Below are 17,107 nucleotides of genomic sequence, written 5' to 3' on the forward strand. Positions count from 1 at the left end.
CGGAACAAGTTGAGCATAACCCAGATTTCACATTTGCTTCTGTGCAACTGCAAGAAACACTAGCTAAGTAGAGAAAACACAACTCGGCTGCAAAGAAACTCACAAAATACACACCACAAACTTCCACCATGCAGCTAGGTTCACTGCATGTGTTGTGAGCCATGCTCATCCAAATCTGGTGTTATATTTTCAATCCAACTTCAGATGACCCTTCTTCCATCACTTCACAAATCGCAACCCTTTTGAGACCCACTTCTATAAGCAAATTCCAGTGCTTTTACAAAGTCATGTCATATTAATTTGAGTACTTTTATATTTCTTAACCATTTAACATGCATAAAATTGCACTAGTCCTTACAAGGTTTCTGTCTTTTCACGTCACTGACAAAGTTTTTGAGTGTTATTCCCCTAAACTCCATTTTTCCATATGCCCTATGGTTTTTAATCATGTGACTTCATACCATGTTGAGTTTTATGAACTTATAGGCTGAGATACAGCTTACACACACTTGTAATTACTACAGTTCTACTTAATTTCCCACCAAAATCAAAGGCAATAGAGATGAAAAAAAAATCTCTGGGCATCCTTCACAATTACCTGAAGGTGCCCATACCTATAAGATGCTTTGAATGACCCAAACACTTTTCTTGAATGGTTCAGGAAACACAATATATGAAAAGAAATAAATAGCTGTTTAACAGTAGGGTCTTTTCCCAATAAAGCAATGCTTAAATATTTTAGTATCAAATAACACAAACATATCCGTTCCTAAAGACAGAAGTACCTTGGTGGTTGTCTGAGGCTGGAAGGAGCGTAGAATGGAGAGTTACTGTTAAGTATACAGTTTCAATTTTATAAGATGAAAGAGTTATGGGGATGGCTAGTGGTAATTTCTGCACAACAATCTGAATGTACTTAATAGCACTGAATAAAAATGATTTAAGATCTTATGTATAGTATTTTACCATGATTTTTTAAAAAATCCATCCTTATTTTTGAAGAATAACACCATAAAATGAAAGACTAAATATACACACAAATCTGTACAGTGTGGTTCCATTTTGTATGGAGACAAAAGATTAGAAACAAATAAAATGTATAAGATAAGAGGTGATAGGTTTCACTATCTTCTTTTGTATTTACACAGGAGAACTACAAAGAACACATTACTTTTTCAACACAGTTTTTACCAGCAGGAGAAAAAAAAATAAGTTTATACAAATTTGGCTTGGATCAACTTTTGCTTGCATTACAGAATATCAAGAAGTCTTGTCAAGAATTTGAGACTTAATGCAGCTTCTTTGACTATGTCAGCTAAAATATTTTTAATCATATTCCTCAAGCACCATCTTCTGAATGTTAATTTTGCTCTTCCTAACTCAGATTTCCATTCTTTTTAAATACTACTAAAAATATCCTGCAAAGAATTCCAAAAGTAATAGAAAAACCATTTCATACTTTATATAACCTGTAAATTTCTCAAACATATGCCCACAAATTTGCTGAATATTAAAAGGTATCTTTTAAAGTTAATTTTATTAATGTTTTCAACTGTATTTCAAACTGATATTTTATTATTCTTATTTATCTTATTCAGTTAGTCTCTTACAATTAAAAAAAAAAGTCTGCAAACAAAATTTAGCTGTCACAGAACTGTAATCTACAACATAAGTCCTCTCCTACCTGCTCATTTCAGCAAAACTCTAAAAAACATTCACTTTCAGAATACAATAGCCCTTTTTCTTTAAATTCAACTTATAAAGCGAATAAAACTATTATTGAAAAACACTGTAACCCATACAACTCTGGTGAAGGAAATTTCTAAAAACTATCACCAAATAAATATTTATTAACCAATTCATATGCTAAGTTTCTAACTCACTGGAGCTCTTTTTACCCTTTAAGTAAATAATTTTACTGTTTTTAAAAATTAAATGAAAAAAAAAAAAAATTAAATGTTCCTCTAACTTCATTCTGACATGGAGCCTGGTATATTTGTAAGTAACCTAAGAAGACTGTAATACATGGCTGATGCTCAACTGTAACACCAGTCTGTATGCAGCTATAAACAAAAACGCATATGACTTACACCAAACGCTGCCTCAGCAATAAGCAAATATGTTAAGAATCAACTGGCTAGTTACAGATGCCAACAGGTCAAATATGTAATAGTAAACAAAAGGGAAAGACTTCACTTGAGAATATTTAATAATGAGATGGACAAAACCTGTTTCAAAGGTTTGAACTAATTATTAAACATTTACAAACACACACTTTCCCTTAAAGAATACACCACAGAAAAATGAGTGAACGTAAAGTTCAAATTACACATTAAGTATTAGAGGTTTTTTCTGTAGGCGAGGCTTCTTCAAGAAGCCAGGCAGACACAACATTTTGTCCTAAATATATGACATTATATAAATGTTTAAGAAACTTTCAATTTCCAAATATCTCAAGTTGCCTCTGTTAAAATATCTATAAAGTTCTTTATTAAGTGGAAAAAGTAAGAATGTTTAACATCCCAGTAAGAAATTTCCATTAGACATCAACAACTACTTATCAATGTGTTATACCTATATAATAACTATGATTTATCATTTAGTCATTCTTAAGCTTTTTCAGAAATATTATCTCACAGGACTATTAAATGAATTAATAAAATAATCTATCAATTTCATTTTACAGATCAGTAAGCCAGTATAGAGCATTTAAGTCAGTTCTTGAACTTCAGTACAAGAATCACGTGAGCATATGTTAAAATGAAGTCTCAGGTAACTCTTCCCTGAGGTAGATCCCAGAAATTTGCATTTAAAATAAATAACATAGGTGATAATGGTACAGATACCCCCACCCACAGCCACATCTTTTAAGACCCTGACTTAAGTAATAAATGACTAAAGTTTAATCGCCTAAAACTCCATGTTTACTCTGAATCAAAGTTCCCAAATGTGTTTTTGCAGACCTCCATGAAAGATATGTAAAATTTTAAACAGTTGAAAATACTACATTCAGTTAAATTATGTACCTCTTATACTAAATTCTAGTAAAGAAAGTGGTAGTAGAGGTCTAAGTTTAAGAAATTAAAAACAGAAGATCCTACAATTTTATTTTCCTCTGTGAAATGCAGGGAAAGCAGATAGTATATTAATTTAATAACTTCTCCTGTTGAATACTGCTGTACTTTACTGAGTAGGGAGCTAAAATCTACCACAAATACCACAGGTTCTATGAATAAAAAATTAAGATGAAAATGTAAAAGCACTTAGAGCACAACTTTGTGAACATACTAAAAACCACTGATATACACTTTAAAAAGGTGAATTTCATGATATATAAATTATACTTCACTTTTTGAAAAGAAAAAAGTGTTGGAAAATTTCAAACTCTTAATATTTCCAGTAATTTTAAACTTCTAAGATGTTAGCACCACTATTAAAGAGCATAATTATTTTCTGACCCATATCACATATGCTGTAAACCAGTGGAGAAATAATGAAGAGTGTTCGTAAGACCACTAGCTTGACAAAAATTTTAAATAAGAATTTTAATGCCACTGTTAATGTATTTATTTGCTCTTGAATTTTTCCAATAAAGTCCCACTTCATCTGTCTTTTGTAACATGGTCATTTTCAAATTCTACAGTAATTTATTCGCTTCTTATAAAATAATTTTTGTATTTCTTAAACTGGGTATATACTTATACAATACAGTGAAATATGATAAAATGGTTCTTAAGAACCAGGCTTTGAAGACAGATTCTCTTTTTCCCCTCAGGCAAGTAACTGGCCCTTTCTGTCCCATTTTCCCATAGGGTGGTAGTAAGAATAAATGCACTAAAACATGTAAGATGCTTAAATCAGTGCCTGGGTCTTAATAAACATACCATATGTATCATCTGCTTTAATTACATAATTGTTATTTTCATGGAAAAAGGCCTCTCAGCTTAGAAAACTCACTAAAAATTCTGATAATACTAAAATTTCAATTTATCAATGAGCTCAACATGTAGAAAGGCTAGGACTAAAATCTTATTAAGAAACCTTGGTATCTACCCTGTATCTACTCTATTCACCAGTCCAATTTTCTCCAACTCTGAATCACTATTAGTCCTTCCCCTGACTCATCACATTGAAAGGTAGACAGTCTAGAATATAATGGGCATACCAAAAGGCATTTCTTAAGCTTCCTGGATTTATAAGACTTACTAAGTGGAACTTGTCCTATATAATGGTCAATAAATATGCTGAATAATTGTGACTTAAATTGTGTTCACTTAGAAGAGTTTCTATATATCAAATGTTCCTTCAAACTATGGAGTAGGTGTTATAATCCCATCTTGACTAAAAAACAAGGTATCACTTAAGTAAAATCAAAGATCCACACTTTCTGACTGCTAGCCAAAAGCAGATTTGTATTTTGTTGATGATTCAGTGTTCAAAATTTTGCTAACCAAACTACAGACTACAGGATTAGAAGCAAAATCTGAGCCTACAAATTTGACCTTAGTTTCTATTCAATTTCATACTTTCATTGTTTTCCCCATTTATATGTTTAAATCATTTAAGATAAACCTCTAATAAAAAGTTATTGAAAAAAATCTAGAGAAATAAGCTAAGTAATGCAAGATTTATTAACTCTTAAAAACTCCTTTTCCCCTAGACACACACGTACACAAAAAACCAAACACTTTTAAAATACTACTCTACCATTTATTCACTTCCCATGTGATCTTGAGTCATTTAAACTCTCTAAGCCTCCATTTTCTCCTTTGGAAATGAGGATGAAAACAGTAAGTATAACTACCATTGGGGATTGCTGTGAGCATTAATTAAGACAATACATAAAACACTTTAGCTGACCACAATGAAAACAGTTACGTTTCAATAAATTTTAACTTTTATATTTAAATCCAAACTTCAGTATCATTTGACCTCTACCTGAGACTTCCCAGGTGGCGGAAGCGGCAAAGAACCTGCGTGCCAACGCAGGAGACGTAAGAGACTGGGGTTCAATCCCTGGGTCAGGAAAATCCCCTGGAGGAGGAAATGGCAACCCACTCCACTATTCTTGCCTGGAGAATCCCATGGACAGATGAGCACCGAGTCGCAAAGAGTTTTCATGATTGAAAGCGACTTAGCATTAGATCTCTATCTATTGAAATGTTATATTTTCTATGAAAACCACCTCTGTTAATCCATTCATGCACACCTACCCAATGGCAATAACCTCACAAGCACTCTGAAAACGTGGGTATAAGTGTCGAGGAAGCCTTCCCCAACTAACCCTCTTAAGTTAGGTACCCTGCTCAGTAAATGGCCTGTACTTAATAGTGTACTACTTAATACAGTTCCCTGTATTACTTAAGAACCCTCTTGTGGGCAAGGCCTGTGTCCTATTCATTTCTGCATCCCTTGAATGAAACCCAATAATCCTAAATCCTGACTCACATGGGGAGCTTATCAAAATATTAATACCTCGACCCATACCATCCCAGACCCATTAAATGTAAGGGGTCAAGGAGGAAGAAGGCAAATAATCAGCAAAGGGGAAGCATTTTTTAATATCCTCACACAGTGTTGATATGCTGCCACAGCTAAGAACCACTGCACTTTGACATTTGAAAAACTACACAAACAGGTATATATGCATTTATGTATGTATATGTATAAACATATAAGTAAAGAAATGTCTCAGTTCAAGACCCTCAACCTCAACAGCTACTCTTAGCCCCATCCTCTCTTTCCTTTAAATAGACAAGTTTTAATTAACAATTAGCTACATGCTGTGTTAAGTTGGCTTTTAAACTGTTAACTCAGTGCCTACTTAAGTTTCTTCATATAATTATGCCTTCTTCCTAGATTACAGTCTTGCTACTTGAAAATATACACTGCCTTATTCTTGTTTTCTCCAGAGTGCTTATGACCGTGCCTTGAACAGAGACATGTAATAAATATGTGGCTAATCTAACAAATGTACAAAAAATAGCAGTATTAAGTATGTTACATTCAAGTTATCCAATTCTGGCTAACAGAAAAGGCAAAAATTTAGAAAAAAGTTTTTTTTAAAAACTCTTAGTAAACAAGAGCAACTGAAGTTTATCTCATTAATGAGTATCTGTATATTTGCATTTATTATAGCCATCACATGCAGTATCCCCCCACCACCTACACTTCAAGATTCTGAACTGCTTCCTTACTAAAACTATCTTCCATTTGCTGGTATCATCTTCATCTGCTGTCAGGTTCTTTTGTAACAATTTTATAGTTACTCTGTAATCAGTAAAATAAGTTAATGAAAGTCACAACAAATGTTTTACACAGATGCTTAACAAATACTTTTGAAGAAATTTAATGTTTATCAAACACTAAAACAGACTCTTTGCATACAAGTTACATGCTAATCTACTAATATAAACTTGGTTGGGAATACTGCCTGAAAATAAGAGATTAGTCATTCAACACTATATATATATGTGTGTATATATATATACACATATATAACTCTACTTTTGAATATTGACTGATGATCTTTTTATATTTTATAATATTATAAAATATTTTATAATATTTTTATGCCTGAAAATTTCGTAAAATATTATATGACTTTTTAAAATAGTAGTGCTAAACTGTATTATACAAGAAACTCCACAGCAACTGGTATTTACAATGTTGAAACTGCTAAGAGAAATAAATGGCACATGATTCACATAATGTGAAAGACTTTATTTTTTAAAAAACTGAAAATATGGGGAGGAGGAACTCAAGAAATATGCCTGCTAATTAGATACTGTGGTAAAATATTACCATGTTTTGTTGGGTCCTACAGCATGAAACAGATAGAGCCATAGTTACCACAAAAAGAAAGCAGTACTCAATTCCCTATTCAATAAAAAAGGTTCAAATTCCACAGACAAAAAAATGGTACCCTGGGTTGTTTGTTTTTAAGGAAGATTAAATTTAGGAGTTGCCAACACCCAAACAAAAAACATTCCAGAGTATTAGACTCAGTTGTAACGGGGAGTCATCTACATTCTCAGCACTGTGTTCCCTTACCCAAAACACGAATATTAACAAAGGACGTTTCTTAGGACCTCACAAGATACACCATACTTATTTCTCCCAGTAAACATTACCCTTGTTAAAAAAACAAACACAAAAAGGTACTGAGAAATAACAATTTTAGCACAACTAGCCAGACAAAAAAATGAAGTTTTAACATCTGCCAAGAGATCTCCCAAAATAAGATCCCTGTCAAATGAACAATGAGGAAAAGATTGGAAATGACAAATTATTTTATTTGGACCATCAGCTACATTTAAAAATAACGCTGAGGAATGTAACTTTTCCAAAGCCTTGTCTTCAGTTTCCCCTTAATCTTCATATTTTTAACTTAAAAAAACCCTAGAAATTTGATTACCACTCTCATGAATTCCTTTTAAAGCAATTTAATGAATAACAGATCTTTTGTGCAAGTAGCAAACCACAGAGGACAGTTTTGCTGGCTGATAAAAATCTTCCTGAAACATGCATAAAAATATACCCTTCAAAGACAAACTGATTTTCTAGGTATGGAAATCATATTAAGACTCAAAAATTTGGTATGTTTGATACACACCCTAACTTATTGCAGATGTTTTTATCTGAACCACAATTAAAGTTGGTGAATTCTTACTATTTACTTACTGTGTGTCAAAGTTGAATAAATTAGAAGGCCAGGAGAAAAAAAAAAAGTTAAAACCTTAGAGCCAATGAGCAAAAGATGTAACTACTTACGGTGAAACGGGATTGTTGAATCACTTCCCCAAGCCGGTGAGTTACTATGAAAGCAACTAAAAACTTGTTTACGATTGTTTTGTTGAGTAGAGAGAAGTGCTGTTATACCATAAGTAAAAAAGTTTCACCAGGCATTCTAATAGGAAGACGCTGCTGTTGCCCACAGAAATGTTTCTCAGACTGCTCAAAAATACCAAAAAAAAAAAAAAAAATCAACCACCACTCCCCCTCCACCCCAGAAATTCCCAAACCTACCACAAATGTTTTCCAGAATACATAGGGTCAAATACTTCAACACATGGAGAGAGCAAAAGAACTGTGGGTTGCTACAGCGTTCCTATTGTCCAGAATACCACTCAGGAAAAAAGTGTGTGCGTGTGTGTGTGTGTCTGCGCGCGCGCGCTATTTCCAACAGCTGGTGTGTATATATGAAGTAGTACATATGCTTGGTTTGGATATACTTGTCTCGGGTCCACTGAAAGATAAAGCTGTCTGGGGTAGTGCTAAAGCCAAGTTTTCTTTACAGGTGCTATTAAACGCTGCTAAGAGGGAAGAAGAGATAAACGATCCGATAACTTAAGACAGACACCTGGGAAACTAAATAGAGTACGTCGTCATCACCATTCACCAATTTTTCTAACTGATCAAGCAGAAACGAGGTAGGCAAGTTCTGAAGCCCCATGCTATCCTTCCACCAGTGAAAAGAAGGCTCTGGTGTCTGAGATCTTAGCCAGGAAGCCTGAAAAGCACGTGTCCGACTCTGGGTTGGGGAACTTCCCAGGAAGCGTTTGTTGAGAGTAAAACTCCATCACCCCCTGCCTGCCTACTCAGAGAAAGGCTAAGAAGTGCAGGCTCGAGGAGGAAAGCTCTGGGTCCCGGAGAGATGAGACCAGGAGGCGGCAGCCCTCCAGGGTCCGGCCGCGGCCCCGCCCGGCTCACCTCTGCGGCGGGGATGTTGACCACGCCGGTGGATCGCCGCTTCTCCCGCAGCTTCCTCTTCTCGATCTGTCCTTTGCCTTTCCTGGCGCTGGGGCCCGAGCTCTTGCCCTTCTCCGGGGCGCAGTCCCGCTCCTCCTCGCCGCCCCGGGCGGGCGCTGCCCCCGAAGTGGCGGCGGCGGCGGGGGGGGACTCGTCCTCCGGCCGCCGCGGGCCGGGGGCGGCGCGGCTCAGCGGCGCGGGGCCCACGGCGCAGTTCACGCCCCCGGGGCCGGGGGCGGCAGGTGCGGCGCCGGCGGGGCCGCCGCCCGGGAGGTTGTTGTTGAGCTCGTTGGCCGCGGCGGCGGCGGCGGCCGAGGTGCCCAGGGCCCCCGGCGGGAGCTTGCCGGCCGCGTCGCCGGTCCCCCCGGCGGGGGCGGCCGGGCCGGGGGGATTCTGCTTGGCGCGCATCTTCTCGCGCTTCGCCTTCCACTCCTCCAGGAAGTCTGTGGTGCTGCCGCCGCCGCCGCCGGTCCGGTAGCCACCGGTCGCCATATTCCCAGCGGGGCCGGCCGGGCTCTCACCTCAGGCCGCCCGCCCCGACTCCGGCCGCCGCCGCCTCTTCCTTCCCGCCGCCCGGAGGAGGCGAGGGAACGACCCCCGGGCGCTGGGGCGGCCGCGCCTCCCGCCGGGACCGGCCGGTCTGCAGGGGAAACACAAAAGGGGGCGGGGAAGGGAAGCGTGAGGTCCTCGCCCGGCTCGAGGGTCTGCCCCGGGGCCGCGCCCCTCAGGGCCCTCCTCCCCGAGAGCGCCCCCACTCAGCCCCGCAGGCGGGGAGTCGCCGAGTCGCCGCCCCGCCGAGTTTCTCCGGCGCACCTACACGGCGGGGCCCGGACGGTCGCCGCCCCTGGAGGGGAAGAGAGAGGCAGGGTCCCCGTCTCCGGCGGTCGCGGGGGACCCGAGCCAGACCCGCCACCTGTCGGCCCGTCGCATCTCCAGCCCTCGCCCGGCTCCAGGGTGCCAGCCGCCAACACCCTCACCATCGCGGGGCGAGGCGCCGAGCCCCCTGACCGAGTCGCGGAGGAGGCGGGACGTGTCCTGACCCAGCCGTCCAGCCGAGTCCAGGGGCACAGGTTCGCGTGGAGAGCGCGCAGCGCCCCGGGGGCCCCTTACCTGAGCGGAGTTGCGGGGGGACGAGTTTCGGGGCTGGGAGCGGGCGCCCAGGTGAGCCGAAGCGGCCGCGCGCGAGAAGCCACCGCCAACTCGCCGTCCGGAGCCCGCGGTTCTCCCGGGCTGGGAGGGAGGGAAGGAGGAGGGAGGGGAAGGACCGGAGCCGAGCGACGCCGAAGCGCGGGCGGAAAGGACCGAGGCGGCGCGCGAGGGGCGCGGCGCGCGGCGGGGGGCTGTGCCCGCCGACGCCCCGCCCCCCGGCGCTCAGGTGCGCGACGCCGGGTCCGGCCCGCCGCCGCCAGCCCCGCGGACGCCGCGGCGACCACGCAGTCCTGGGCGCGCAGCCGCGCGGCGTCCGGCCTCCGGGCGCCTCTGACTCTGGAGCGCGAAAGGCCCTGCACGCCGTTCTCCGCCTCTCCTGTCTCCCACCACTCTTCCTTTTAAGTACAAGACATACTCTTCCAGAGAAAAGTCTCAAATGCTGCTGGCTGAAGGGGAAAAGGCAATCAACTGGTGATGATTTAGGGCCTGACTAGCCAGGATGGGAAAAGACTCTCACCTCTCTTCCTCGTCACTGCCTCCTTTTCAGATGCACTAGGGTGGCAGGCAGGAGGGTAGGAAGAACGGAAAGCCAGGCCCCCTCCTTCTCTGTCTGTGGTCTCAGGTGAGAGTGTCGGCTGAAAGGAGGGGCTTCAATTGTCAGTGTATTATCAAGGCTTTACTATTATCTTAGGTTTGCAGGAACAAAATGTTAAACTCATTTTAAAATAAATTGTATCGGCGATCCCAATCAAATTGGAGTTTCCTCTTAACTCTGACTCTACACCTCTTCACAGATAGTGAATTTAGCAGCAAAGCTTCCTCCCGAAGTCCTAAAGCTGCTTTGAGGCTGATTTGATATGAGCTGGGGCGGTGATTGTCTCTATTCTTGTGCCGTTAACGTGCCATAGGATAAATCTTATCTTCAGATTCAGATCATCTCAGATTTCTGGATCAGGGTAGGCTAAACTTCCACTGTCAGGCAGCTGAGGAGGCAGACTGCACTGTATCAGAGTAGTGCCAGGGCACATCACTATCAAGTGTACGAGCACTGAGTCACATTCTTACCTAACGTAAATCTTTCTTCCTACTTAGTACTACCTGTTTTGCCCAGGTGGCACATGGTGGTGAGCCCTCCGCGTGGGCCTGCCCAGGAATAAGGACAGGACACAGTGATTCACATGCTGTTTGTCAGAGGGGAAAGACACCCCGTTCTCCTCTTCGGTCTGTCTGCTGGGAGTGAACATGTGGATAACCCGGATTGAGTTCTGGAAAAACCCTTTAAAAAATTAAAGGCCTTCCTCGGGAATCGGTTTAAAAGGCTGAGTCTGGCTGGTACCAACCTGGGTGCGCCACTTGAAACTCCTCAATTAATGATTCATTGCTCTGTTTTCTGAGTTTTAAGGCCAGGAGGGCAGGAGGGAGGAGGTTTGGGCATTAATTAGGTTCACGTTAATATGCTTTGTAACTTCCCAGAGGATTTTCTCTTGGAGGGACTGCAGGATATAGTGGCAAGAGGATATAATGTACCTGAATTCAAACATAAAATAGCTGAGCAATCTTGGGCATGTTCTTTAAATTCTCTGAAACTCAGCTTTACTATAAAGCCAGTAATAACTGCATATATTTTTAAGTTAAGAATTGAGCATTGCTTGGTCAAGGAAAACACTCTGTAAATATAGTCTCTTTTATTAATAGGATATTGAACAGAGTCCTGGGTTTCTAAAGGTGAGGGGAGATACAGACCAAAAAGATAAGGTACTAAATACACATTATTAACTTGAAAACAATAGATCCTGAATGAACTAGGATAACACTCTGCCACATAATTTATCACGGCATCTCTTAGACCAGTTCTCTTAGTATTAACAAGCCCGGAGTCAGGAATGTTGGCTGCTATTGACCGTGTGACTTTGGGAAAGTTGTTTAACTTTTGTGCCTCTGTTTACTTACATACAAAATGGGGATAATAATACTTCCTACATTGTGAGAGTGCTGTGAAAGTGCCCGAGCTCCTTAGATAAAAGGTAGTATGTGAGTACCAGAGTAGTTATTATTAGTCTATAAAGTGCCCTAGGAATCATGGATGAAAGCAATTATTAAAGTACAAAGCACTGTATATTATTATTGTTTATTATATCTTTTGTCTTTACCTTACCATTCTCAATATTCCCAAAGATATATTTCACATCCAGACTGCTTCCATCATTGCATCAAAATATTTAGCTGAGTCAGTTCTAAATTGCCATGCTTGCATGTCATCAGTCTTTATGTACAGCGTTCTGATGAAATAATCCTCAAAGACTCCAGGCCTGTTTTCTCACCTGCAGCACTGTGGACCTTTGGGACTGGATAGTTATTTGGGGGTGTCGTCCTGTCCACTGCAGGATGTTTAGCAGCATCCTTGGCTTCTGTCCTCTAGAGACCTACCAGGAGTTGCGTCCACCCCCAGCTGTGACTTTGTCAAGTATTTCCTATATGTCAGTCCCAAACTTTCTTCCTTGCAATGCAGTTAGTCATATCAGATGATCCATCGGTTCTCGTTTTCTGGGAGGGATTTCTCCTGGAGCTCTCCACCCCCTACTCTACCCTGGACTGACTTCTAAGGTTCATTGCTCTGTGCTTCTCCTGGGATTATACTTGCCTGACATCCTGGGAATCATTTCCTACACAGAACTCCTTGTTTCCTGAACTCCATATTGGCCTCTTTTCCCTTATTTTACTTGAGTACTCCTTCAGTATACTCTGGAGATCAGATTGCACATCCTTGGAGACTGTGTATGTTGAAAACTGTTTTTCCTTTGTCTTCACACTTGGTTAATAGTTTGGTGGGGCTTAGAACTCTAGGTTGGAAACCATGTTCCTTTATAATTTTGAGGGCATCACTATATTGTCTTCTAGTTTCCAGAATTAGAGTTGCCAGAAAACCAATGGCATTCAGATTCCTTCGTCTTTTCTCTCTAAAGTTTTGGAACTTCTAACCCACCTTCTTAATTATCTTAAAGGTTTGCCATGGTTTATCTTCTTTCATTACATGTTAAGCACTCAGTGGGCCCTCTAAATCCACCCTCTGGCCTTCAGCTGGGAGATTTCCTTTTTTTATATCTTTGGTAATTCTTCCCTTCCATTTCCTCTGTTCTCTTTCTGGAACCCCTGCTAAATAGATGCTGAATTTCTAAGTGTTCCCTAGTAACTATTTGTCTTTTCTAGTTTCTGTCTGTTTAGCATGTTATTCTGTTTTCAGGGCTATTTGGTCTCTTATTTGCCAGACTTCCTATTGAGTTTTCTGTTTCTGCCAGCATTTTTTCTGTGATCTGTTTCTTAGTCTCTAAATGTTCTTCTTCCATATTATCCTGTTCTTGTATCACATTCATTATCTTTTCTCTTTCTAAGGAAATTCCTTGACCTTTTCTTCTGCTGGTCCTGCACTGCGTCTCTTATCTATACGTTCCCTTTCATCTTCTTGATTATTTCAGTCTTCATTTTTCATTTTCTTGTTTTCACCTTATCGGTCTGCTATTCATTCATATTTTATTTATTTACTGGCCACCCTGCGTGGCCTGCAGGACCTTAATTCCCTGACCAGGGATCAGACCTGTGCCCCCTGTAGTGGAAGGGCAGAGTCTTAACCACTGGACCACCAGGAAAGTCCCTGTTCATTCATATTTTAGGCTGAAGCATTGAAAAGTTGACTGGATGCTCTTCTCAAAAGGCAGAATTTGTTGACTGATGGTCCCCATTCTGGGAGTTGGTACTTGGACCCAGGTGGACCCACATGCCAGGTGGAGGCATGTGTCAATTGTCAGCATCTTTGGCGTTTCCTCCTGGCCGCATCAGTTTCCCAGAAAGAAACTGTTTCTGTCTGTGACACTGGTTGTCAGCTGTTTCAAGTGCCAGGTAAAGAGAAGGGACTGCGGGAGTCTCAAAACTCAATATGCAGATTTCACGCAGTCCCTATGTTGAATGCCTGCTGTGTTCAAGTTCCCTACATTTGTAATTCCGACAGCTCCAGCGCATGAACTTCCAGTCTTCTACCAATATCAGGAGAGACAGCCTCCTTGTTATTAGGCCTTACAGCGAGGACTTGAGAATCTAACTGTCCTTTATGTCGATTTTTAGCCAATCCTTTTTTTTTTTTTTTCATTCCCATTCTTTCTTCTGTTTCTGAAGTATATGCTGCTGCCTCTACTTCCTCAGCTTTCTTCTTTAGGACATAAAGGAATCCTTGCTGACTTGGTCTCTTGAAGGTGGTTAGAATTCACCTTTTTCTTCTCTGCTAACGTCTGTTTTCCATCTTCCATCTTCCAAAACCTTGCTCTCATTTCCCATCCTCTTGGTTGTTACTGGTTTATCACTTTACTTTCATTTTAGTGAAGTTACTTGAGGGAATAGTAATGATAAGTGTGTTCAGTCTGTTACATTTAACAGGTCTAATGTATGCAATGTGCAGATTTCTAGATACTTTCACATCTGATCTGTGATGAGGCTAAACAAGTAGAGACCTCTGCCTCTTATTCTCACCCTGTCTGAAGTACATCTTAAGTCCCTATTGAGTGACAGTATTGGGAAGAGCTCTATGAAATGTACTGTTTTCTGGAGGCTGTTTATGAAAATTGCATCACATAATGTTCCCAGGAAAAAATGTCTGACATTAATACTAAGAATAGTTGAATTTCCCTTTGTTACATTTTTAACCGTAGTAAAACTATGTGTTTTATAGCTAGAAAATATTCCCTTTTTCCATTGACTGCTGTTAAACCTTAGGCAAGATTTGTGGCCTATTTGGGGAAGATCTAGGTTTTGTTGTGTCTGAAGCTTATAAAACTTAGGGCACCTTTTTTAAGGAAAAAAAAAAGATTAAAAAAATAAATGTTTAGAATGAACAATTTTTTAAATTGTAAATTTTAACAAATTGAAAAGTGCCATAAACATCACAAAAACCCAGAAAAACAACCTAAATTATTCACTAGTTTACTCTCAGACATATTTCTAAAATCCTGTTTATCTACATTTTTATGATTGATTATGAGTTAATGCATAAAATATCTGGCTTCATACATGTATCCTCTATTTGCAGTACACAAATACATAGATTTGTGCACCATAAATGCTGGAGCTCTGATAAATTCTATTTGTACTATTTGCATCAAAAAATAATATATCATTTCACACCTTGAATTATGGAATATATTACTAATAGACGAGAACTTCTGTTTTGACTGGATGTCAGTGAAATCAGAATCTTCTGCTAATTTTACACCCTTGATGATTAGAGCTATTTCCCACGGACTGAATTTAATGCCATCAGACTTGCTGCCTCCTACAGAGAGCAACCTCCTTGCTGCTTTCATCAACTAACTTCCCAGTCACTCTGACTTACTAAGGACCTCTGCTCCTGGCTGACTATCTTTTCCTCCTACTTATGTCAGCTCTTGGTGATAATAGGTACAAAGATTATCCAATATCCAGGCTTCTCAGATGCTTGAGCTCCTCACTTCCAATCTCATTCTCTCTTTACTCTTCTGTAGCTAGCCATTGCCACAGTTACGTCTTCAGCAGTCAGTGCACCTCCAAACTGTCAGTGTAAACGTCCCATTTTTCAACCATTCTTCCTACCTCTTAATCTGGTACCCCCCACTCCAGCCAATTTTTAATCTATTGATCCCGCCAGTTTTTCATTATCCGATACGCCTTTTTCTTGTCCTAACTTCCTTACTCAGCTTAGATTTTAAAGCTGGTCATTATTAGCCTCTTCTGTGCCTACACCTGCTCAGCTAAAATAAGGTTGAATGAAAAATACGGTGGCATCCTTCCTATGTGTGCTGCTCAGTCACTACGTGGTGTCCGCCAGGCTCCTCTGTCCATGGGGTTCTCCAGGCACAAAAACTGGAGTGGGTTGCCATTTCCTACTCCAAGGGATCTTCCCAACCCACGGATCGAATCCACGTCTCTTGCAATGGCAGGTGGCTTCTTTACCACTGAGCCACCTGGGATGCATTGTGTAATCGTAGCCTCAACCGGGGAAGCAGGCAGCATATACTGTCTGGCCGTCCTATAGTCTTAGTAAGTTTGTTCTCCTGTGCCGCAGAATGAGTAGTTCACATCAGTCCCTTAAAGCCTCCAAAACCTCCTCAACCCACCCTTGCTCTCAGTCGACGAACTTGCCTTCCCATTCATTGACTAAAGTGGGACCTGCTAAGTAGGGCCTTGCTACGACAGCTCTACCCACCATCTGGATCTACTCCCAGCCTCCTTACTTCTAGATGAAGTTCCCAGCTCCTTTCAGAGGCAGTCCTGCCATCTGTATCTTTCCCCTTTCGAGGGCTTCGCTCCTGCAATTAAAGTCTCCTCTCATGCATAATCAATTTCTTTCAAATAATTCCCTCCAACATACAAATACGCTCTATATTAATCCCCTCTGTATCTGTTTTCTACTCACTGCTATAACAAGCTTCCACAGACTTGACATCTTCAACAACATGATTTTATCATCTTACAGTTCTGTAGATGCCTTACAGGGAATGGGTCTTTCTGAGTTAAAATGAAGGAACCGGCAGTGCTGCATTCCTTTCTGGATGCTCTCTGGAAGAATCCATCTCCTTGCCCCTTCCAGCCTCTAGAGGCCGCCCACATTCCTTGGCGCTTGGTCATCTTCAAAGCAAGCAATGACCCTTCTCTGTGCCTGCCTTCCACCGTCACATCTCCCCATGACTCTCTCCTGCCTCCCTTTTCCACCTGTAAGGATCCTTGAGACTATATTGGGACCACCTGGATAATCTATTTTAAAATCAGTTGACTAGCAATCTTAACTCCATCTTCAACATCAAATCTTTTTTTGCCATATACTTTTTTAATATGTTCACAATTTCTGGGGTTTAGGGCCTGGAATTCTTGGCAGTCATTGTTTTTCCTACTGTCCCTCTCTTAAAGAAAAAACTTTCGTTGACTCTAGAATCTAATCCGGTCAATGTCCTTTTTCTCTGTTCATGTTCACAGTCAAAAGTCTTGGAACAGTCATCTTCTTTCCCTGTTGCAGTCTGTGGGACTGGGCCATTAACCCGTGGGCTCTGTGCAGACTGGCTAGTTAGTGTTATAACTGAACTGCAGGGCATCCAGTTGGTGTCCAGAGAGTGGGAGAACTGGTTAGTGTGGGAAACCCCTGCACACAGTTGGAGTCAGATGTGTTCAAAGAAAGGAACACAGCGTTTCC

General features: G+C 41.2%; 1 protein-coding gene across 1 annotated transcript in view; it reads right to left on the minus strand.

Annotated features, from left to right (window-relative positions):
* The window catches only part of PAWR (pro-apoptotic WT1 regulator), a 115,599-nt gene extending 106,193 nt beyond the window's left edge, over positions 1–9,406 (minus strand). The window contains exon 1 of the mRNA XM_027967162.3: positions 8,713–9,406. Within this exon, the coding sequence (XP_027822963.2) occupies positions 8,713–9,243 (531 nt within the window). The 5' untranslated portion in view covers positions 9,244–9,406. The remainder of the gene's footprint in view (positions 1–8,712) is intronic.
* Between the last annotated feature and the right edge of the window lie 7,701 nt (positions 9,407–17,107).

Source organism: Ovis aries, chromosome 3 (assembly GCF_016772045.2).
Source record: "Ovis aries strain OAR_USU_Benz2616 breed Rambouillet chromosome 3, ARS-UI_Ramb_v3.0, whole genome shotgun sequence".
NCBI classification, from domain to species: domain Eukaryota; kingdom Metazoa; phylum Chordata; class Mammalia; order Artiodactyla; family Bovidae; genus Ovis; species Ovis aries.